This window comes from Thermothelomyces thermophilus, chromosome 3, assembly GCF_000226095.1.
Source record: "Thermothelomyces thermophilus ATCC 42464 chromosome 3, complete sequence".
Lineage (NCBI taxonomy): Eukaryota > Fungi > Ascomycota > Sordariomycetes > Sordariales > Chaetomiaceae > Thermothelomyces > Thermothelomyces thermophilus.
The window spans coordinates 1,415,257-1,435,859 of NC_016474.1; the positions used below are offsets into that span (position 1 = coordinate 1,415,257).

The 20,603-nt window shown below is 56.7% G+C and overlaps 8 protein-coding genes across 8 annotated transcripts; 2 read left to right on the top strand and 6 right to left on the bottom strand.

Moving 5' to 3' along the window:
• Nucleotides 1-564: 564 nt before the first annotated feature.
• On the bottom strand, nt 565-4,159 carry MYCTH_2303831 (uncharacterized protein). Its single transcript, XM_003662749.1, has 4 exons — nt 3,667-4,159; nt 2,187-3,533; nt 1,358-2,126; nt 565-1,298 (listed from the first exon to the last, which is right to left on the bottom strand). The coding sequence occupies exons 1-4, from the start codon at nt 3,690-3,692 to the stop codon at nt 762-764; spliced, it is 2,679 nt and encodes an 892-aa protein (XP_003662797.1). The 5' UTR covers nt 3,693-4,159; the 3' UTR covers nt 565-761.
• A 17-nt stretch (nt 4,160-4,176) lies between these two features.
• MYCTH_2303832 (uncharacterized protein) lies at nt 4,177-6,387 on the bottom strand. Its single transcript, XM_003662750.1, has 5 exons — nt 5,970-6,387; nt 5,716-5,849; nt 5,280-5,647; nt 5,128-5,214; nt 4,177-5,068 (listed from the first exon to the last, which is right to left on the bottom strand). Exons 1-5 carry the CDS (start codon nt 6,111-6,113, stop codon nt 4,560-4,562), a joined length of 1,242 nt encoding a protein of 413 aa, XP_003662798.1. The 5' UTR covers nt 6,114-6,387; the 3' UTR covers nt 4,177-4,559.
• Nucleotides 6,388-7,006: 619 nt separating this feature from the next.
• Nucleotides 7,007-9,751, bottom strand: MYCTH_2303838 (uncharacterized protein). The gene is made up of 5 exons (XM_003662751.1): nt 9,023-9,751; nt 8,365-8,963; nt 7,947-8,309; nt 7,534-7,882; nt 7,007-7,462 (listed from the first exon to the last, which is right to left on the bottom strand). Exons 1-5 carry the CDS (start codon nt 9,455-9,457, stop codon nt 7,238-7,240), a joined length of 1,971 nt encoding a protein of 656 aa, XP_003662799.1. The 5' UTR covers nt 9,458-9,751; the 3' UTR covers nt 7,007-7,237.
• A 2,535-nt stretch (nt 9,752-12,286) lies between these two features.
• MYCTH_2303843 (uncharacterized protein) lies at nt 12,287-13,871 on the bottom strand. The gene is made up of 4 exons (XM_003662752.1): nt 13,676-13,871; nt 13,572-13,588; nt 12,719-13,510; nt 12,287-12,662 (listed from the first exon to the last, which is right to left on the bottom strand). Exons 1-4 carry the CDS (start codon nt 13,709-13,711, stop codon nt 12,464-12,466), a joined length of 1,044 nt encoding a protein of 347 aa, XP_003662800.1. The 5' UTR covers nt 13,712-13,871; the 3' UTR covers nt 12,287-12,463.
• Nucleotides 13,872-14,353: 482 nt separating this feature from the next.
• On the top strand, nt 14,354-16,240 carry MYCTH_107723 (uncharacterized protein). Its single transcript, XM_003662753.1, has 2 exons — nt 14,354-14,482; nt 14,538-16,240. The coding sequence occupies exons 1-2, from the start codon at nt 14,464-14,466 to the stop codon at nt 15,998-16,000; spliced, it is 1,482 nt and encodes a 493-aa protein (XP_003662801.1). The 5' UTR covers nt 14,354-14,463; the 3' UTR covers nt 16,001-16,240.
• A 77-nt stretch (nt 16,241-16,317) lies between these two features.
• On the bottom strand, nt 16,318-17,390 carry MYCTH_2109970 (uncharacterized protein; the record flags this gene model as incomplete). Its single annotated transcript, XM_003662754.1, has 2 exons — nt 16,318-17,264; nt 17,330-17,390. 2 exons carry the CDS (start codon nt 17,388-17,390, stop codon nt 16,318-16,320), a joined length of 1,008 nt encoding a protein of 335 aa, XP_003662802.1.
• Nucleotides 17,391-18,063: 673 nt separating this feature from the next.
• MYCTH_2303849 (uncharacterized protein) lies at nt 18,064-19,412 on the top strand. Its single transcript, XM_003662755.1, has 3 exons — nt 18,064-18,300; nt 18,382-18,558; nt 18,643-19,412. The coding sequence occupies exons 1-3, from the start codon at nt 18,145-18,147 to the stop codon at nt 19,093-19,095; spliced, it is 786 nt and encodes a 261-aa protein (XP_003662803.1). The 5' UTR covers nt 18,064-18,144; the 3' UTR covers nt 19,096-19,412.
• Nucleotides 19,413-19,571: 159 nt separating this feature from the next.
• MYCTH_2126562 (uncharacterized protein) lies at nt 19,572-20,275 on the bottom strand (the record flags this gene model as incomplete). Its single annotated transcript, XM_003662756.1, has 2 exons — nt 19,572-19,901; nt 20,036-20,275. The coding sequence occupies 2 exons, from the start codon at nt 20,273-20,275 to the stop codon at nt 19,572-19,574; spliced, it is 570 nt and encodes a 189-aa protein (XP_003662804.1).
• Between the last annotated feature and the right edge of the window lie 328 nt (nt 20,276-20,603).

Consider the following 20,603-nt stretch of genomic DNA (forward strand, 5'->3'; position numbering starts at 1 on the left):
GACGACGATGTCCGCCCGGGTCCTCTCTCTCTCCCCAAACGACACAAATAATTTTCGATTTTTAAACGTTCTCTAAAAGGTAGCAAGCTAGCCTGTCTCCCACCACTTGACGAGGGGGGTTCATGGCGCGGTTGGCGATTGCCATAGAGATCGACGCCTGCTCGATATCGGGGTGAGCGAGGGATCCTAGCGCAACCAATCGCGATTGCGTGTAGACGTTACCCCAGCAATGTCTCTCACTCCGGAGGAGCAGCAAGTGTGCCGGGTGTCTTCTCGCGGACCTTCGATAAGGGGCGATCTTTAGAAGAGTGGGAAAGCCCCCGAACACTCTGCCCTCAGGGGACAGAGCACCCTTCAGGCGTTCCATCGAACGCTAACTATATGCCGACGACCGGAATCCGGTTCCCGTCCGGCGGGGGACTGGACTGCTCTTCCGACCAAGCCATATATCTGAGAAGGCGATCTGGCCATCCAGCAGCTCGTCATCTCGGGGTCTCTCTGGTCCGGCTTGAACATGATCAGAGTCAAGCCTCTCCCACTTGGCGCTGCCATGTCTATCGAGAAGAGGCCGTCGGCTAGATGAACTCGCGAGAACGGGGAGATCAGGCCAATGGGACGAGAACAATGGCAAAGCAACTTGGAAGAAAGGGGGGGGGGGAATTATCATCTCGAATATGCCGACCGTCAACAAATACCGTGGACAACGCCAAACCAAGAATGCGACGATATATATACGGAGTGTGACGCAGAGATCCCCCTTCCTAATACTCGAAATCATCATCCACCGCTGGCCCTTTGCTCTTGGCCACGCTCTCCTGTTTTCGGTACATCTCGGCCACCTGCCTGCTGGTGGTCGCCTCGTCTGGCTTCTTGTCATCGCGGACCTTGATGAAGCGGGGGAACCGCAGACTGATGCCCTTCTCCCCGCTCGGGTCAACCCCTTCCTTCATGCCGGCCTTGTACCGCGGGCTGAGCGTCAGATCGGCCGTCCTGACCTCCCACACATACCTGGGCTCGAACCAGACATCGGGCTGATGCTGGCTGCCGGAGCTGTGTGAGTAGAAGGGCTTTGGTCGGTCGATGACAATCTCCGAGAGCGATTTGTGAAGCTCTTCGAGCACGGCCTCGCTGAAGCCCGTGCCGATGTTGCACACCGTCTCGTACGTGTCGGTACCCGGGTTGTAACACGCCAGCAGGAAGGCCCCGTAAACCGAGGTGCGCTTGCCCTTGCCGTAGTAGGCACCGAGGACGACGAGGTCCAGGGAGTCGCCAATGCCCGATAGATAGTCTTTCTTGATCTGAAAGGGGCGTCAGTGACATCCAGTTGGTTGCTCAAAGGAGCGAGACAACGGCATACCTTGAGCCAGTTCCGGCTGCGCTTGCTCGGCTCATATCCGCTCTCCTCGCCATCCAACATCTTGACCATCAAGCCCTCGCAAGATGCCTTGACCGATTCGTCGAGAAACGCCTGGATCTCGTCCAACTCCTGCCCATTCATGTATGTGGCGAAGGCGAACTCGCCCTCAACGGGCTGGAACGCCTGTTGAAGCAGCTCGCGGCGCTCCCTGAGTGACTTTTTCACGACCGCCTCGCCGTTCAGATAGAGCAGGTCGAAGGCGAACACGCACACCGTGACCTTGACGTCTTCCACTTTGACATCCTTCTTCTTGCGCGTCATGAGCTGTTGGAAGGGGAGGACCTTCTTCTCCTTGACATCCCACGCTACGGACTCGCAGTCCAGCACGAAGCTCTTGGTGTCCTCCTTGACCCAGGTTGGCAGCTTAGCGAGGATGTCGGGGTATTTTTTGGAGAGATCTTCTGAGTTTCTCGAGAAGATGGCAGCCACACCCTTGCCGACCTCCTTGGTGGCACCCATTGCCGACTGGCTGAGTTGCTCATCCGTGTCCTTGGCGACGTAGTGGATCTGCGCCCTCTCGCCGTCATATTTGTACTCGCACGTGAAGGTCTGGCCTTCGAAGCGGTCGAGAACTTCAGTGATGGCCTTTGTCGGCTTCGCCAACATGGGCTTCAAAGGCACGCCAGGGCGCAGCTTGCAGTGTTCTCTCAAGTTCTCGATTCCGTATTTCACCATTGCAGGGATGATGATATCGTAGCTGGGCAATTCGCTGCGCACCGTTAGCAAGAATATCGAAGAACGCCTTTCAGGAGTGAGAGCGAGCACGAACCTGTAGACCGTCTTGAGAATCGACTCGCCCTTTTCGAGATCACTCGTACTCGGGACCGTCCCTTTTTGGTACGCCTCGTGCGCGACAACAGCCTGTGCGAGCGCAACGATGACCGTCTTCTCCGCCAGACCAAGTCTCAACTTGCCCTCCAGGAAGCGAACGATGTATTTGGCCTCGCTCGGGCCGCCCTTGTCTTTGGTGATATCCACCTTACCCGTTCCATTGGCATCGGCAGCCGACAAGAGCTTCTTGATGCCGTCCACCTTCCTGCCTTGCGCCCCATTGCCAGTCACTGTGGCAATTCCCATCAAACCCTTGTGGACGCCTCGTACAGTGAGCGGCTTCGGCTTGAACATGGTCGGCTGTGTCGATCTAGACTTGACGGCAACCAAGCCGAGATCGCCAATCTCTTTCTGATCTTGCTTGATGACTGCCAGACTGCGACCGGTAGACTCGCCGATCGCCTTCATGATGAGCGACTCGCCAATGCCAAGCTCGATGCCAGCAAAGTCGGGAGCAAGCTTGTTGACCATGAGCAGGACCGTCGGCAGGAGGTCGTCCGGCGTAAGCCTGAGAACCTGGCGCAGAAACAGCGAGCAGTGAGCCAAGATTTCGAGCCGCTTAGTGGTGAGCTCGATCAACGAAAAGGTCTTGCAGAGCGCGGCGTATGGCACTGGGTCGCCCTCTTTCCAGTCGGGGTATGGGTGCTTGACGTCCGATTTGAGAGTGGCCTGGACCTTCTGGCGCGCCTTGGCTGCGACTTCGGGCTTTTCCTCCTCGTCTTGCATCTCCTCCTCCTCAACTTCAGATGATGACGACTCAGGCGTATCCTCCTCGGCCTCTGTCTTCGCGGCGACTTCGGGCTCGGTATCTTTTCCCTTCGGCGACTTGGTTCTGGCGGCAGAAGAGGCCTTCGTTGCCTTCTTCGGCTCCGGCTCTGGCGCATCCTCCATCTCTACGTCATCCTCGTCCTCGTCCACGACGACCTTTCTTCCCCTTCTAGGCCGCTTGCTTGCGGGTGCCGCAACTTCAGCATCTTCCTCAACATCAGCCTTGCTTTCTTTAGCTGCAACCGCCGGCCTGGCAGGCCGTCCCCTCTTCTTGCTGTTCTCTGTTGACCCAGCGTTGTTAGCGCGGATAATCCCCTCGATGTCCCCTTTCCCCGTACCTTTATCCGACCCTACGCTCTCGTTGTCTTCCACTTCACTTGCCACCTCTTCCTTCTTCGGAACAACCTCCTCGTCATTCTCCTTCTTCTCATCGCCTGCTTTGGTCGAGAACCTCAACTTGGTCTGCTGAGCTGGCGCCGGCTTTCCTTTGGCTCCATTTGCCTGGCCAAAAAACTTGCTAACGACGTGTCAGCCAAAACCGCGCCTAGCAACCTGACAGCTGAAAATAACATAAAATAAGTAATAATAACGGAGCCCTTGCGGCAGATGTGATTACCAACCCCAAGGTAGTCTGCCCGCTCTTCACATACCCCAGGGTAGCCTGCTTGCGCGCCATCTCTTGTCTGCCGTGCCCGCTTTCTGTTCCGTTGCGTCCCCACCCGGTAACCTGGCGCTTCAGACTCAGGGCTGAGAGCCACGAGCGACGGTCGACGGCGACGGTTAGAGGCAGATGTCCGCGACAGAAGCGGCGGGACGAAGTCACAGGAGTCCCGGTGATGGAGCGGCAGAGGGAATCAGCGAAGTAGAGATGGGGGAGTCGGGGAGCCAGTTTTGCGTGGCTGGACGGAGGCTCGCGGGAAGGGAGTGAGAAGGAAAGGCAATGGGAGCATTTAACGCTTTCCAAATGTCGAAGTCGTGTGGCGAAAGACGGAGGTCGACCACTGTAATTGATAAGGGTTCCCGAGAGAGGCGGTGCAGGCAGTTCAATCAGGCAACAAAGCCGAAAAAGATGGCTGCGATTGGGTCGTGATTTAGGCAATTGGCGATCGTGGATCGTTGAGCTCGAGTCGCTTGTGGTGACGCGCTTTGACGCGACTTTTGGCGAAGGCAGCAGTTGGTTACAGGGGTCGCGTAAAGTGCACAGTCACATGAGTGAGCCGCCCAACAGAAAAGCACCGGCCATCAATGGGGCCGCTACCTTGGTGGAAGTTGTTCGTGACATTCATAACGTTCGATCGCTCAGCTCTCGATCGCAAAGTTGAATTTTGTAGTTAAGTCTTAACCAAGCAGGCAACAGCTGAAAAAAAAATTTCAAGCTTCCCATCCCGAACCTCAATTTCACGACCTTCCCAGGCTCTATAGCAGATTAGGATACTGTACAGCAAAACTCCCTAACGCTCGCTCAGAACCTCGCAGTCCCGGTATGAAACCTGTCCTCCCAAGGTGGAATCCATTAAAGCAAGCTGTCGGCTCCGCACGTTCCTCAATGGAAGTAGTAAACCTCATCCGGCGTCCGGCCCCGGATAAACTGCGGCTCGGTGCCACGGACGTAGATATCCTCGAACAGGATCTTGGCCGTAGGCTCGGGGAAGGGCATGGCCTCGGCGGCGGCGACCTCCTCATTGACGTGGTTGCGAGCCTCCTTGTCGATGGCCTTGAGCTCGTCCTCCTTCGCAACGCCCCAATCCAGGATGTGCTGCTTGAGGCCGGCAATGGGGTCGTGGGTGGACCGCATGCGCTGAATCTCCTCACGGGTACGGTAGGTGGTGCCAGGGTCGGACATGGAGTGACCGCCGTACCGGTAAGTGACGTACTCGAGAACAAGAGGGCCATTGTCCTGCTCAGTCCACTGCTTTCCGTACTGGACAGCAGCCTTGACGGCGAGCACGTCCATGCCGTTGATCTTCAGACCCGGGATGTACTGCCCGCGCTTGTAGTAGTCGGTCAGGGCCGATGAACGAGCCGCAGATGTGCCCATACCGTACTTGTTATCTGCGCAGTTGTCAGTAACTGCAATTTCATTCATCAGTGACTGCGTGGCCCAGACTCACTCTCGCAGCCGAACAGCGCCGGGAGGTTCCAGAGCTTGGCCATGTTGAAAGCCTCGAAGACCTGACCCTGGTTGCTGGCACCGTCACCTATGGAAAAGTCAGCAGTTTGTCTCACAGATCAAGTCCCGAGATTTGTGAGTGAGCATCCATACCGTAGAGAATGATGGTAGCCTTCTTGCCACCGGTGTACTTCTGGGCAAAAGCAAGACCGGCACCGACGGGGACCTGAGCGCCGACGATACCGTTGCCGCCGTAGAAACCCTTGGCAAACATGTGCATGGAGCCACCCTTGCCGTAGGCGATGCCCTCGCGGCGGCCGAGCAGCTCACCGATGATGGAGCGGACAGTACCACCACGCATGTACGCGAAGCCGTGGCATCGGTACGAGGTGATAACGTCGTCAGACTTGTTGATAGCGTGCTCAATACCGACGGCGACGGCCTCCTGACCGGTGGAAAGGTGGCAAAAACCCCGGATCTTCTTCTCCTTGTATAGCCTGTCGGCAGCCATCTCCATTTGCCTTTATCCAGCATAGATGTCAGCCTGGCGGGTCCGATGCAGAATTCCCAGGAGGTTGGCACTGCATACCTGACAACTACCATGTCGCGATACATGTCCTTCAGTTCCTTCTTGGTTACCTCGAGCGTGTAGGGGGGCGGGTCGAGCTCGTAGGTCTCGAAGCTCTCATCGCTGAGCCTGATGTGGAAAGGCTCGTCATCGGACTGTTTTCCAAACAGCAACTTTAGTAACACGCTGATTGACCACCCGAGCTCAGCCCAGTTGGCTAAACCAGGGCAATATCGCGATCCCACGCCGACGTATCAATTGAATTGAAAGCCTACCTCCGGAATGGAGGTCTTGTCGACCTGCGCCGACGCAGCATTGGTGGTAACTGTCCTCCGGGCGGCGGCGATGGGAGCAGCTTGGGCGCGCTGAGCAGCGCGGATCGGCACTGCCCGCGATATCCGGACGGCCCGCGAGAACATTGTGTGACGAGATGCGATGTGATATGAGCGAGGTTAGTGGAGGAGGTAGGTGGGGAGGAAATCAGTCTGAGAAAGAAACAGAAGAAACAGCGGATTCTGTGAAATCGCAAAGTTCTGCTTCCTGCGTGCAAAGCTGACCCTGCAGCAGTCTTGAGAAAAAGGGCGGCCCATTTTTTGGCGTTGGGGGACTGTGATGCTTGTTGAACAGGAGCTAGGCTGTTTTGGGAAAGCTAACATGGGCTGCTTCTGGTGGTCCGGGCCCATCGGACCTCCACTGACCGCGCGCTATTTTCTGTGACAGCTCGGAAAGGGCCGACCAAGAACCCCAAGTGGATCTGTCAAAAGTGAAGAGATAAGATAGTGTACTCCGTCTTTGTCAGTACGTACGGAGTGATCCGTACACACTACGGAGTGGACATTCAGAAGGATGATCAACTCTATATTGTAAACTAACTCAGCTAAGTGAGAAGCCAGTTTCAATTGAGGCTAAGCCGACGATGCGAGTTCGGGTTAGACTTCGTCCAGTTCCGTCGGTTACTTTCGGAGACCGGAGTCGGGACATTGTTGCAGTCCCACAATGCTTTTTGCACATTCGTTGCTCCAGAGCACAAGTCGCAGCAGACGCCAAGGTTAAAGGAGGTAGTGTGCTCAACTTCGATCATTCAATTCACCGCTAAACCGACAACTCTAGCCCGAACATCGCGGGGACTGTGCCATATCATCACTAGGTCAAGCCCCGCCTAATTTCAACACGGGATAGCAAGTTCTCCCGCAATACTCCGAACACAGCGTGCTGTATGAAGCCGAATCCGCGCCTGACCTTGGAACCCCCATCCTCCTAATGTCCCAATGCCGAATTGCTTGATAATATCCCTAAGGTCTTCGCCCAATAAAACCATGCGAACTGTTGGAAACTTGAAACGCCATAGCAATGCCCACACTTGTGTCTCTTATCGTTGACTTTGGTATCGTAGTCCCGTATGCCTCTGTCGCCGGAGAGTGCAACCATAATAGAAAACGCTGACCTGCGTGTGCGAGCCGCTTCGGAGGGTATCTGCGTGTAAAAGAGAAAAAGATGAACCACGTGCTCGCTGCTACTCGCAATGTCCTGGTAATAACGCCAGCTACGCGTCCTGGAAGAATGTCGGGCCACTCTGTTGAAGAGGCGCCGTTGAAGGTCCGGCATCCGGCATGTCTATGTCTTGTGCCCCACCCGTGGACCTGGGTCCACGGTAGTCGAGCGAGAATGCGCTCAGCGGCCGGTCTGGTACCGGCGCGTCGAGCCTCCGTTTTGGAGGCAACATGGATTGCTCGTTGAGCAACTCTTCTGGGGGAGAGAAAGACCATACCTGCTCGGTAGATTAGTAGCTGCCCCTGCAGAGTATTCGGTTCAATGCACTGCTTTAAAGTCCTGGCTTACCTCCATCACGGTCCGGCTGTTTCTCAGTGCCATGGCTACGCACTTTTCGTCCTCAAAAGCAACACGCCAGACCGCATCACTCTGAGTAACCAACTCGCGGACAAGGTTGCCTGTCTTGAGATCCCAGACCTTAACCCGCCCATCACTCCCGCCGCTGACGATTCGGGTGTCGTCAAACTGCAAACTGGTGACGCTGTTGTCGTGAGCTGCTAGGCGATGGATGGCGCAGAACCGTTCTAACGACCACACCCTAACGGACCCGTCGCTACCGCCGGTGACAAGCGTGCCGCCACGCATCTGCAGTTGCCCCACAAGGGATGTATGCCCCTGGAGAATGGCCAGGCACTCGCTAGGGCAAACAGTTAGCTTAAACCTTGAGAGACCAGGCACACAAGTGAACCTGCACGACTTACCCAGTTTGCACGTTCCATATCCGGACGCTTGTGTCCAAGCTTCCGGTTGCCACCCTCTGACCGTCGAAGGCGATGGCGTAGATGTGGCTATAGTGGCCAGTAAGGGTGTGGAGACACCTGCCCTCCGAAATACTCCAGACCTTTGCCGTTGCGTCGTAGCTCCCAGACACAACAATGTCGCCCTTGATCTCCAAGCAGCGAACGCTCGCTTGGTGGCCGACGAGTACGTTCTTGCACAGCCCGGTCCTAATGTCCCATATCCTGAGAGTTGTGTCCCTGGACCCCGATATCGCAGTGTTGGCGTCCGACATCTTAAGGCAGCGAACGGTTGAGGTGTGGCCTCGCAGGGTATGCTTGCAGGCACTAGAACGCAAGTCAGCGGAACTCCCCCGATGCACGCCAAGCCGCCCAGACTTACCCAGTAGACAGATCCCAGACTCGGACATCGCGGTCGCAGCCGCCGCTGACCAGAATATCATCCCAAGGAACCATGGCCCAGACGCCCATCACGTGGCCCTGAAGTGTGCGCAGCGCATTCCCCTCAGTATCAAACACATGAATCTTGGCATTATCGAGAGCCACGATGATATACTTGGAGGTGAGATGCAGACTTGTCACGACGCCGCCGTCCTGTGTGATGTTGCGCGTCAGGTTACGGCCGCCGGACCGCCAAGCGGCATCAACAAGGTATCTTTGTTTGAAGTGCGACTTGTACGACCTCAGCACGGGACGCGAATTTGATTTCCCGTCGAAGGTGGCCGGTAACGAGGTAGAGGTAAGCGCACCAGCGAAGTCGTGGCTCGTCGAGTCGTCTTCTCGGTGACCAAAGGAATAGGCCTCGGTCCTCGCTGGGGAAGTTGGAGGATTCAGCCGGTCAACCTCGGACAGCCTCCGCTGATAGTCGTGCTTCACGCAGAGGTTCTTCCAGGTCATGTCGTCGCTGAGCAAGTCCCGCCATCTCCTTGAGACTTGCGACGCGCGTGCTAAGACTTTCGGGTCATCGATGAAGGAAAGAATCTGCGACGTGTCAGCTCCCAATTTCTAGAGTGGCCGGAGATCAAAGGGCCAAAGCTTACTCGGAGGCACAACTCATCTGGGAGCGTCGTAAATGGGTCCTTCTTGAGGAGGGGGCTAACGAATTGATGCACAAAGCTCAGCTGCGCACTGGTGCAGAGGTTCAGAAGGTCCGCGAGCAGTCGAGTCCTCTGTCCACTATTGCATTGCATAAAATACTTCCGCAGTCCCGAGAGATAAGCCTCTTCGTCCTCTTTGGCATTACTCCAGTTCAACTTCGAGTGTGACGGTCCAGGAGATGCTGCAGGAGTTGGCGGGGGCGGGGGGGAGCCAGTCACCTGTTCAAAATCGGCGGCAGGTGTGCTCATGCTTGGCGTCGGCGGCCCCCTAGGCCGTTGCTGGGACAGTTTGACATTGTGGGTGTTGAGGGACAACTCCTCGTTGAAGACGGCACCCCTTCGCTCCGAGAAGCTGAGCGGTCGGTTGTATGGCGGCATCCTGATGAAGAGCGCGTGGCGAAACGGCGGAGTCGGATACTCCGGCCACTATCTCGCGCTTCTTGATCAGAGACAAATAATTGCCGGTTTGAAGTTTCGTCAAAGCACGGGGATTCCAGCAGTACGCTGCAAAGGAAAACTACCGAGCAGCACAACAGTTGAGGAATGACGTCGGAATGTTCGTGCTCAATTCGCGGCGGGTCGCAGTCGGAATGAACGAAGGGGAAAGGTCACGGTACGCGCCACGCGTGTGCGGGCGGGTCAATAGGTTCGGGAATCTGAAAGAGCAAGACACCGTCGGCAACCCGAGAATTCGAGGCTGGGTCGAAACGAGAGGAATAGTAATGAGACGGTCGCGATGAGGGGAGGTTTCGGAAAAGGGGCGCAGAGCAGGTCGGAAGGTCGAAAGGAATTGGTAGTGTGTAGTGCCAACACGCGTGCTACTCCGTAAACTTTCCCTCCCGTATCATCGGTTTCGCGAGGTTCGGGAGAGGTCGAGGGAAGGCCAACTGCTTTGGAGTCTGATGCGAAGGCCGAGGAAAGGAAAGAAATACGAGACGGGAAGGGGCGGCCCTTCCCAGACTTCCCATGCGCCGAATGAGGAGCGTGCTGACCGGGCCCAGGGGTGGTACTTGGCAGTATCCGCTCCTTGCAGTCCCACAGCTGGGCTCAGATGGCACGGCCCCACCTCAGTTTCTCGGCCGCCGCCCAGGGCAGCACCAAGGCCGAAACCCCCTGCCAATCCGCCACCTGTTGCGGCCCCTCTTTGAACCCTTGATCATATATGGAGCCACGACGGGCTTTGAGTCGGGGGACAGGAGTGCTCCAGCGACGGAAAAGGCAATGTTTCGCTGACGACAGTTACCAGCATAGGGATTGTACCTGATCCCCTCATTTCGTGTGCTGGCATAGTGTGTTTGGCGACCTTGTATTGTTGAGTTGTCAGGCCTAGCAATCGCCGAAGCATTTCAACTACACCCAGGCGGTCTGGACCTCGAGTCCTGCACGTCAGCGTCCACTCAACGGCGAATACCCGCACTTAACAAACTGCGGCCTCCATGTTGAAAACCTGCCAATATCACCGCCGATGGAGTCGGTTAGCAGGCTCTGCATCGCCTACGATGATGACCCTATCCAATCTTCCAGACAGGCGGCGAAGCATTGGCAACTTAAGCAGTTCCAAAGGTTCCCCTGGGCAAACCAAGTTGGCGGGCTGTCTCTGCTTAGAACATGTTAGAGCGGATCCTTTCCCAGCTCATCAACTTTGTCCAGGGGATGATGATGATGATGATGATGATATTTTACGACTACGTTCTACCTATAAGCGGTACTAAGTCGTGCCTGCGTCGCCGGCAAGGCAAAGGTACTTATATGCCAATCTGGTTACATGCGGGGAAAAACCGGAGGTCCCGGTGGAAAACCCTTCTGTTGTTCCATCACAAGGTCGGTGTCAGCCGGTTTGTGGGGGAGCCGCTGGGTAGAAGCTGTGCCGAAGTAGGTTCCTTGCAGCCCGGAATACGCGCTGGCCAGGTCCAACAACCTGCCGACTACATTCAACCGGATTATGCCGACCATCCTAATGCACACACTACGGATGACGAGGATACACGGTTGGAGTGACTGCATTGCATGGGTTACCTAAGTTTCGGGCCCCAATGTGCTGGATTGGTGGGTCGGGTTGTCTCGCTTGCATGACTGCACGCATCATCGCCGGAAGCCATCCTGTCTTTCCGTACACGCATGTGCATTCCTGTGCGTGTTCGCACCGTTGAGACAGACGGATTTGTAGTACGGATCCTTACACATATACATACAGTGGTTGACAGGCAGAGGGATCGCTGCCGTATCCGCCTGTCGCGCCTCACTCGTCTTCGGGCCATGCGAATGGGACGAACATCCGGATGGCAAGCAGCATGTGAGGTCAGTCACTCTCCCTTGTTGGTCGCGCGCAACCAGTTCGAGGGTGAGACAACTTTCAACATCCTGCAAAGTGAGCATTTGCTCGCCCTGGCCTACGCATCGACAGCGGTGTCGGGCTCCAAGAGTACTACTTCTGTTATTCGTACTACGAAGGAATACACCCAGCATGCATGATGAAAATTGTCAAGTTTACAGGGCTCTTGGACATCAAATTTGCGCTCCATCCTGGCGATTGAGATTGGAACCAGGACGCAGTTGTCTCTGCCTCACATCTGCTAGCACACTAAGGGCGCAGTTGAATTCCAGACCTACCATAGGTCGCCCAACCAACTCGTCAGTTGAAACAACCGGGCAACTCCATCCGACCTGTGCATGAAACATCCCCACTTGCTTAGACTATCCCAGCTGAGAGCTTAGCCTCAGTTGGAGCATCCTCTTCCTGCCCACCTCGGGCATAAAAAAACGGGGAATGAATGGAATAGTGGCGACTCTGTAGAATTGGTGAAAGTCACGCCATCGGGAGATCCATTTATGCCACTACGGGCGTGCCGTGAAACATTCGTACATACACCGAACGGGCAGCTCGATGTTTGATTTGAAATTGTTGGATGCAGGTCATAGACCGCATGTTTTGGCCAGACGTGATGGTAGGGGTCCAAGGAGTAACGTTATCGTATGTAAATTTTGGGACGATACCTGGCAAAAGGGGCGTGACTCCAAGAAATAAGAACATGCTATTTCCGCTGTGAATCGCGCGTTACCATAACAAAGCGGCCATCTCCATCCCAGGGTGCCAAGAAACAACTAAATGGCAGAAACGTAGGCACCGACAAAAAAGGTTATGGGCCAGATAACTTGGGTTTCTTTGGGACACGAAGATGGGCTTGTTTGAACTCGACTTTCCAACCTTCTCTGCACTACCGTACGAGTCCACAGCCAAGGGAGAGAAACGCTATGACCCAGAACGCCTGCTCGAAGTCTCATCCCGTCTATGCCTGGTATGACTCGCTTCCCATTTAAACCAGAACGCCTGATCCCCCATGAATAAATGCAGATACACATGTTGAATAAATGCAGATACACATGTTAATGGTGATGGTGTCCGAACCGCGTCAGCAATGGCAGCATAAAGCCCACCACGGTCGCAAGAGTATCCCTCAATTCGAGTTTCGCTCTTCTCCTGGGAGCGGAGCCACCGCTCTCGGAATACCCGTTGCTGCTAGAACTGTGGTCGTAACCCGCTGGGTTGTTTTCCTCTTCTCGCATGGCGTGCATTGCTACGTACCTAATAATGGTGTCAGCTACGATAGGCGCCGCTCCTCCGGATTGACGATAACTTACAGAAATGTACCAGCGCTAAAAAGGAGCAGCATACCCGTCCACCACTGTGCTGACTCACCCTCCAAGTTGGCGCCTCCGGCCAACGAGACGAGGAAATAGGTTGCCAGTGCACCGGCAGGGGCGGCGAGACTGAACACCATGAGATGCACCCGCGCAGCTCGCTTCGTGAGACCTTGCTTCAGCAGGATTGACGTCAGCCCAAAAGCGGCCGGCGCCTTGTGCACCAAAATCGCGAGAAAGATGATGAGCCCAACATTCAGATTGGAAGTTGTAGCCGATGCTCCCATTGCGATGCCGTCCGCCGCTGCATGTATGACGAGACCCAATGTAGTAGCTAGACCACGAGTCTGTTTGGGTAACGGCGCGAGGGAGTCCAGAAAGCCCTCGGATTCGCCTTCCCCGGACACACTTGACCCGGCAAGATCTTCCAGGCTGACATGCCTACTTGTCGGCGCGGCTCGAAACCTCTCGGTCGCATGGCGGGGCAGTCGGTCGACGAGGAACATCAGCGCAAAACCAAGGACGAGGGCGAAGCCGATGCTAAATGCGGGTAGTTCGCCGGTATTCTCCGCGGGCTCGTCGCCCTCTCGTAGCACCAGCCCCGGCAGCCGTGGCATCGGTTGAGCTGGGTCGTGCGAATGTTCAGATGCTGCGGCTAGAGCTTCGATCCCTTCCGGCAGGATGACAACCAGACAGCTGCCAACCAGCAGTCCCGCTCCGAGGGAGGCAATGAGCCGCAGCTGGGACTGCGCGAGGGAGAGCGACAACGGGAGGGCGCCGGCGAGGAACGAGCTGTCTCCCAAACGGGTTAGCTCGCGCTGGTTAGCAACAAGATCAGTCGGCGAAGACGCACGCCACGGTCATGACCACCTGTTGCAGAAAACAGTCAGCTCCTCAACCCCTTTCCCGACGATCGCCCCCCCGGGGGGGGGGGGGGGGTTGCAGCTAGCAACTCACAGAGGTCACGATGAGAAAAAACAAGCCGGCCATCATGAGCAGTTGCCGGTTGATGGACTGCTGGGGTATTGCGATGCTGAGCTTTCCCTTGTCAGAACATTGGCGTAAAGTTAACAACGCGCTTCCCGTTGTGGTTGAACAGATTTGGCTGTGTCGGAAGTGCTAGGGTGGCATGTTGGTTTGAAGGGTTCATTGGAGCGCCCGACACGATCGTTCAAGCCTACAGGGCCGATCGACCGAGACGCCATGCTCCGCAACCCGCCTCTCCCGTTACGCTTGACTTCTTTTGGCTAGCGCAATCTTAATCCACCTTTAAAAGTCCATCTTTAAACACTGTATAAAATTTGAATCACACAGTGGCATGTAAACCTGTGGAACTACACAAGTAATCCCAGGTACGAAGTATGCTTGTCGGTAAAGAATGCTACCCGAACGGAGACTGTTCACAAGCAACCACTATCGAGGTAGCTAACACTGTAGTTTGTACTGTATGGATATTCTTTGAGTCAGGAACAGACGGCAGGGAAGTACGGATTACTCTACTGCGAGTAGCGTACTAGTAGTTAGTTATTGCGAACGAAGCAGAACGCGTGGAGCCGTTCCTTGGACTTCGTAGCGTGGTCCAAGCTCTCTTCAACTTAACCAGGTCCTCTTGAATCGCGCCATTGCCAACGCGTCGCGCGACCCGCGAAATTAATAACTACCATAGCTCACTTTGCGACCTGCACTTCAAGCGACATCCTGGGGGACCTCTTAAGTCTCAACAGATACAGACAATACTGCCCATCATGTCCTCCGACGAGGCTTGTGAGTCTTGCAAACATGGCATTACGTGGAGTATTCCAAGACTAATCTGCTGCAGGGTCAACGTCGTCCAACGACGCGCTCCTCCTGTCCCTCGTGACGCCTTCTGCGACAGGCGTCAAAACCATCGGCCACAGCTTTCACCCGAAATTCACATATTCGCTCTTTGGCGACAACGAGGAGATTTTCGGCTATAAAGATCTCGAAATCAATCTCCGGTACAATGCGAGTGATATGCGACCTAACCTGTCCGTCACATACAGCAAGAAATTCCCCGGCGTGGGGGATACGGAGGCGACCGACATCAATGGTGTCTTGCGCGAGATCCTTCCCGACGTCGCCTTTCAGAGTAAAAAGGATTTCGAAACTGCGGTCAACGGCCTCCGGAAAGACTGGACTCCTCCCGGCAAGCTTATTACCACGTTCCGCTCCCATGGCAACACGTTCGAGGTTTGGAAGGGGACTCTGGCCGACCCCGCCGTGAAACAGGTTGCTAGGCGCATCCAGATACTCGCACCTCTCTTCATTGAAGGCGGTACTGCCATCAACGTGGACGATTCCGATGCCGACCGGTGGACGGTTTTCTTCCTGTACCAGAAAAAGGCTACCCCCAGCGATGCCAGCGGAAACCCTTATGTTTTCGCCGGCTACTCCACGGTCTACCGCTTCTTCCACTTTCGGCCACTTACACCCCCGGTCACTCCGTCAGAGAGCGAGGTGGAAAAGGCAATGCTCGCCCAGGACTTTGACCTGTCTCAACTTCCCTGCCGTAGCAGGATCTCCCAGTTCATCATTCTCCCGCCCTTCCAAGGCAAGGGGCTAGGTTCCAGGCTATACAGCTGTGTCTTCAAGGAATACATCCAGCACCCGCAGACAGTTGAGATCACGGTCGAGGACCCCAACGAGGCGTTCGACGACCTGCGCGACATCGCGAACCTGCACTACCTGCGCCAGCTGCCCGAGTTCCAGGCGCTGCGCATCAACACGGACGTCGCCATCCCCAAAGTGGGTGCCGCGCCAAACAACATTGTCGACCAGGCCGCGTACGACGCGGTGCGCGCCAAGGCCAAGATGGCGCCCCGCCAGTTCGCGCGCGTCCTGGAGATGCACCTCATGTCGCAGCTGCCCGAGCCCGTTCGGCCCGGCATCTCCCCGGAGAAGCAGGCGGCCAAGGCGACAAAGGAGCAGGAGCATGAATACCGCCTCTGGAGGCTGATTCTCAAGAAGAGGATATACAAGCACAACAAGGACGCCCTGGGCGAGCTGGAGATCCCCGAGCGCATCGCCAAGCTTGAGGAGACGGTGTCGAGCGTTGAGTTCGACTATGCGCGGCTCCTGATCAAGGCCGAGGAGCAGCTGAAGAACATGGCCGAGGACGAGCGGAAGGATGAGGCTGCTGCTGCTGCTGCTGCTGCTGCTGCTGCTGCTGGGCCTAATGGGTCACCAGCGAATGGAAAGCGCAAGGCGGCTGACGACACGCAGGAGCAGGCTAGCAAGAAGGCAAGGGTCGAGGATGAATGAGTGCGTCCTCCGGACAAGTCGGGTTTGGTGATGACGGGCTGCTAGTGACGAGCATTGTGTAGCGATTACGGGCGTGTCCTTTTGGTTTGGTATGTACATTAAGGCGTTTTGGCGGCGGCATTCTCTGCGCTTATTCGTGTTTTTTCTTACTTTCTGCGTTTACTCGGAAAAGAGGCTTCGGTATTCCATGCAAAGCCTGCGGTCGTCTCTCGAGAATGGAAAAACTCTTTTCAGCTGGCGTCTATCCCGGACCCTGCCTACGACCCAAAAATAACGAAAGGAGGAACAGCCCATATCCCCGTCTTTATCACTGCCGCCTACTGTAACTGTGTCCCCGGGAACCGCGTACCATTTACGCCCTGCACGCCCTGCCCTAGCTGGCTCGCCACAACCGTAGCCTCCCGCACCGCTCGCGCAACCGTGCCCCTGACGCGCCCCTCCTCCAGGACCAGCAGGCCGCCGATGGTACACCCGCCGGGGGTGCTGACCTTGTCCCTCAATAACGCAGGGTGGTCCCCGTTCAACACCAGGCTAGCCGCGCCCTTCATGGTCTGAGCGGCCATCTTCTGCGCCTCGGCCCGCGGCAGGCCCATCGCCACGGCGCCGTCGATGGCCGCCTCCAGCATGAGCGCGAAGAAGGCCGGGCCGGAGCCGCACAGCGCCGTGCAGACGTCCATGGTGGAGGGCGGCAGGTAGACGACGTCGCCGATGCTCTTGAAGATCCACGTTACCAACCCGAGGGTGTCCGGGTCGAGCGGCGGGTTGGAGATGCCAATGACCGTCATGCTCTCGCGGATGAGCGAGGCCGTGTTGGGCATGGCGCGCACCACGCGGCAGCCCGCGGGGGCGCTGCCGCCGCCGTTGGCCTCGGCCAGCGTCGTCGCGATCTGCGTCTCGGTCACTCCGGCGAGGATGCTGATCAGCAGCTTGCCCTCGAGCGCCGCCGCCATGCCCGGTTCCGAGAGGACTTCCTTGACCATGTAGGGCTTGCAGGCCAGGAGGATGACATCGGCTCGCTGGACTGAGGCGACGTTGTCGTTCTGGGCAATCTCCACGGCCGAGAGGTGGCGGGCGAAAGTGTTCTTAAGCTTCTTGGCGGACTCTGGGCGGCGGACGCATGCGATGAAGCGCGAGGGAAGGCGAGTGGTTGCGGAGGTCTCGTAGAGCGGGGTCGAGGTGCCCGAGGAGGCGGGTTTGGCGTTGGCGTCTTGGATCTCGTCGAGGGAGGAGAGGATGCCCGAGAGGATGGCAATTCCCATCGTCCCTGGGCATGTCTGTCAGGGACCCCAATGGTGCCAATGCGCAAGGAGAGATTTCATAAAATCTTACCGCAGCCGAGGACGGCCATGGTGAGCTCCGGAGAGCTGCTGCCAACGGGTGTCGCACTCATCTTGGTGCTCACTAGTTGTAGATTTTTTTCGGTTGCTGAGTCGAGGTTTGAGCTATGCAAGAGTCCGAAGTTCGGAGATGGAGAGTACACTAGAGTGGTGGTATAAGTGATGTTTCTCCAAAAAAGCAGAGCGGGTCGAATTCGGTTCAGTGATAGGTCAACGACGGAAGTCAAGCCAAAGAACCTAGAGATTCCAAGCCACGGCCGACCCGACGTCCCAACGGAATCAAGTTTACAGTTAGTGAAGGAAAATCCTCCTTTCGAATTCTCGAATATCTGCTTGATAATACTAGATCTTTTCCGTTTGTTACACGAACTTTTTTGGCGGCAAAATTTCAGACCAAAAGACTGGGACTCCACAAGTGGCCAAAGGAACCCCTCCCCCGCGCCCCTGTGCTTTTACCGCCTACTCAACTAGGCTAGTGGAGCTGCTTGTGAATCGGCTCTTCGTCCCTGTTCTCCCCAAGACCCCTGCAGCTGGGAGCAGCGCGCCAAGCAACAGAGAGAACTTCCAGATGTAACCTGTGGTGGACTTCATCGGACGCGACAAACACACTACGCAGTTGGCACATGGCGGGGAGATATACTTGAGCCAAGAGTCTGGAGTATCAGGTCCCAGGACCAGCACGAGGTTCCACATGCAGAGCCGGCGAAATCAGATGAAAGCGCCAAATCTCATCCCGTAGCAGACCTCCATCATCGCTCGACGACCAAAAGAAATCAAGGGCAGCAGCGTGCCCGCAAGGACAACACCATGGCTGACCCCTTTGAAGTGCGGATGCGCTTCACCAACCAGCTCCGCCAGCTCAATGCATCAGTCACGTCGGCGCAGAAGGCGGCACAGTATGCACTGAAGTACCGCGACATGGCCGAGGATTTGCACTCGTGCATCCTCGAGCAGCTGGAAAGGGTGGGTTGAGTCTGGGGCTCCTTTCCCCCGCCGTGAATGCGCGCAGCTTGGTGGCGTGGGCTGACGAGAGGAGCACGACAGAACAACATGAACACCCGTGCCAACATCATGTACTTCATCGAGCATTTCCTCGACATGGCCAATAAGGACGGCTACGACGACTACGTGCGCATGATGCAGCGCGACATCATCCGGGTAGTGGACGCTGTGGCGCCGGACGACGGGTCAGGAGCGGCGAACGTCAAGGTGGTTAGGAAGGTGAGCCATTGCCTTTCAACGTTGATTGCCCTTCCGGGATACGAGTGTGAGTGAAGTCGCAGCTGACACCAACCATCCGCTCAGGTCCTCCACGCCCTCCAGAACAAGTCTTTCCTGGACGCCCAGGCCGTAACCGAGATTGAAGAGGTTCTCAAGGAGCGAGACGCCTCGGCCCAGGAGCTCGCCATGTCCCCGCCCCCGCTCAACGGCGACGGCATGCCCGATAACCTCGGCGACATGCCCCCGTCCCGCACGCTGCCACCTTATGACAAACGGGGCCACGCGCCGCCGAAGCTGGACAAGAAGCAGATCGAGCAGCGGATCGAGGAGGACCGCGAGCGGCACAAGCGGCAGCGCGAGAACATCTGGGCTGTCCCTCCCGGCAAGAATGCCGAGATGGAGAAGCTTTGGGAGGAGACCAGTGACCTCGGGGAGGACGACCATCGGATGGGGGAGGAGGAGTGGGCCGAATGGAAGGCCGAGTTTGAGGCTCGCCGGTGTCCGCACCGCAAGGATGACGCGAATGGAGCACACTGAAGAAAGAACGAAAGAAAAAAAATAATGGCAGACAAAGTGTGTGGATTGCATTGCATGGCGTTTGTCGGTTGGGACGGTAGAGTTGGGGGGTTGGCGTTGGCGTTGCCGGGGACGGGATCAACGAAATACCAATCAATGGTTTATATCGCATGCTTCTTCGACCGAGTGTATCAATGTTTCACACAAGGATGGGGTTCTGAACCGAGCAATACAACGCAATGTCTAGAACCATCACCCAAACAGTGTATATCTCGAGTTATAATGTTACAAGCTCTTTTGTACATGCAAGCGTAAAAGCCGCAGGCTGGTTGTTATCGTAACATGCCGGTCCGGCCCACCTGGTCCTACGTTCTAATCCGCCTTTCGTTCGCTTCTTTCCAGCTTCAGACCAGGAGCTAGGTTGGCCGCAACCTTCCTCATGGGTGGCATGGTCACACCACACCCCTATTCCCTGGCTGCTTCACGTCACCACCAAATTACTCCATCACCACCACGGCACCCAGCTCCTTCATCGTCGCCACGATCTTCTCGGCCTCGTCCTTCGGTACGGACTCCTTCATCTGCTTGGGCGCACTCTCGACAAACTTCTTGGAGTCTACTAAGCTGAGACCCAGCAGGTTCTTGATCTCCTTGATGATCTTGGGCTTGGCCGCGGCATCGAACGACTGCAGCTTCAGGGTGAAGAGCGTCTTCTCGGCCGCCGCGGGAGCAGCCTCCTCTTCCTCGGCCGGAGCAGCGGCGGCGGGGGCGGCAGCCGGTGCAGCAGCGAAGCCGCCGACGGGGAGATCGGGGATGTTGAGGCGGGACTGGTTGGAGGGAGGAGAACACGTCATGTCAGCACGAGATATCCTCAGGGAGGAGGGGGGGGGGGGTTTGCAATGCTGCACGGTGGCCGATAGCCGCCGCGTGGCCGGCTTCAGCTCCGGCGGGCCTTGCGCACCTTCAGGCTCGCGACGAGGTCTGCCGTCTCCAGGAGGGTCAATTGGCTAATCTGATCGACGATGGCCGAGATCTTGGGGTTGGTGGTGGAGGAGGAGGAGGAGGAGGCGGCCTCGGTCGAGTTGTACCTCCGCGTCATGCGCTGCTGGAGGAGGGAGCTCGAGGCGCGGATCGGAGCGGCGCTGCTCGCGCGGAGCTGGCGGGCGCAGCATTGGGCTGCGTACCTGCACGAGAGCGACATGGCTGTAAGGACTGGAGAAAGAAGCAGGGGGTGCTAGGAAGCAGGAGGGCTATCGGCCTGTTGCGGCGTCGGATGATGCTGCGGACTGGCCTCGCGACGGGTTGCTGCTGCTTGTTTGTTCGAGAATCCCGGAGACGGGATTTTTTCGGCCGTCGTTCGAAAAGTCTACACGCGCGGCTCACCCATTGGCTGCCCTTGGCGGGCCAGGTGGCTGGCAGCTGAAGAGACGAGCGGCCCAAATTTTGGCTCCTGGGGTTCGGTTTGACAGGGGTCCTGTCTGGCCCCTGTCCCGGCTGCAAAACCGCCTGTCCCGCCTTGCAGGTTGCTG

Bases quoted from the DNA above. Each gene is read 5' to 3' on its own strand.
- MYCTH_2303831 (XM_003662749.1), bottom strand. From the start codon at position 3,692: ATGGCGCGCAAGCAGGCTACCCTGGG. The intron at 3,534-3,666 runs GTATGTGAAGAG...ACACGTCGTTAG, and splicing joins CGCAAGCAGGCTACCCTGGG to CAAGTTTTTTGGCCAGGCAA. The intron at 2,127-2,186 runs GTTCGTGCTCGC...AACGGTGCGCAG, and splicing joins ATTCTCAAGACGGTCTACAG to CGAATTGCCCAGCTACGATA.
- MYCTH_2303832 (XM_003662750.1), bottom strand. From the start codon at position 6,113: ATGTTCTCGCGGGCCGTCCGGATATCGCGGGCAGTGCCGATCCGCGCT. The intron at 5,850-5,969 runs GTAGGCTTTCAA...TTTGGAAAACAG, and splicing joins ACAAGACCTCCATTCCGGAG to TCCGATGACGAGCCTTTCCA. The intron at 5,648-5,715 runs GTATGCAGTGCC...TGCTGGATAAAG, and splicing joins CGCGACATGGTAGTTGTCAG to GCAAATGGAGATGGCTGCCG.
- MYCTH_2303838 (XM_003662751.1), bottom strand. From the start codon at position 9,457: ATGCCGCCATACAACCGACCGCTCAGCTTCTCGGAGCGAAGGGGTGCC. The intron at 8,964-9,022 runs GTAAGCTTTGGC...GACACGTCGCAG, and splicing joins CAGATGAGTTGTGCCTCCGA to ATTCTTTCCTTCATCGATGA. The intron at 8,310-8,364 runs GTAAGTCTGGGC...CTTGCGTTCTAG, and splicing joins GTCTGGGATCTGTCTACTGG to TGCCTGCAAGCATACCCTGC.
- MYCTH_2303843 (XM_003662752.1), bottom strand. From the start codon at position 13,711: ATGATGGCCGGCTTGTTTTTTCTCATCGTGACCTCT. The intron at 12,663-12,718 runs GTAAGTTATCGT...CACCATTATTAG, and splicing joins TTTAGCGCTGGTACATTTCT to GTACGTAGCAATGCACGCCA.
- MYCTH_2303849 (XM_003662755.1), top strand. From the start codon at position 18,145: ATGGCTGACCCCTTTGAAGTGCGGATGCGCTTCACCAACCAGCTCCGC. The intron at 18,301-18,381 runs GTGGGTTGAGTC...GGAGCACGACAG, and splicing joins TCCTCGAGCAGCTGGAAAGG to AACAACATGAACACCCGTGC. The intron at 18,559-18,642 runs GTGAGCCATTGC...CCATCCGCTCAG, and splicing joins ACGTCAAGGTGGTTAGGAAG to GTCCTCCACGCCCTCCAGAA.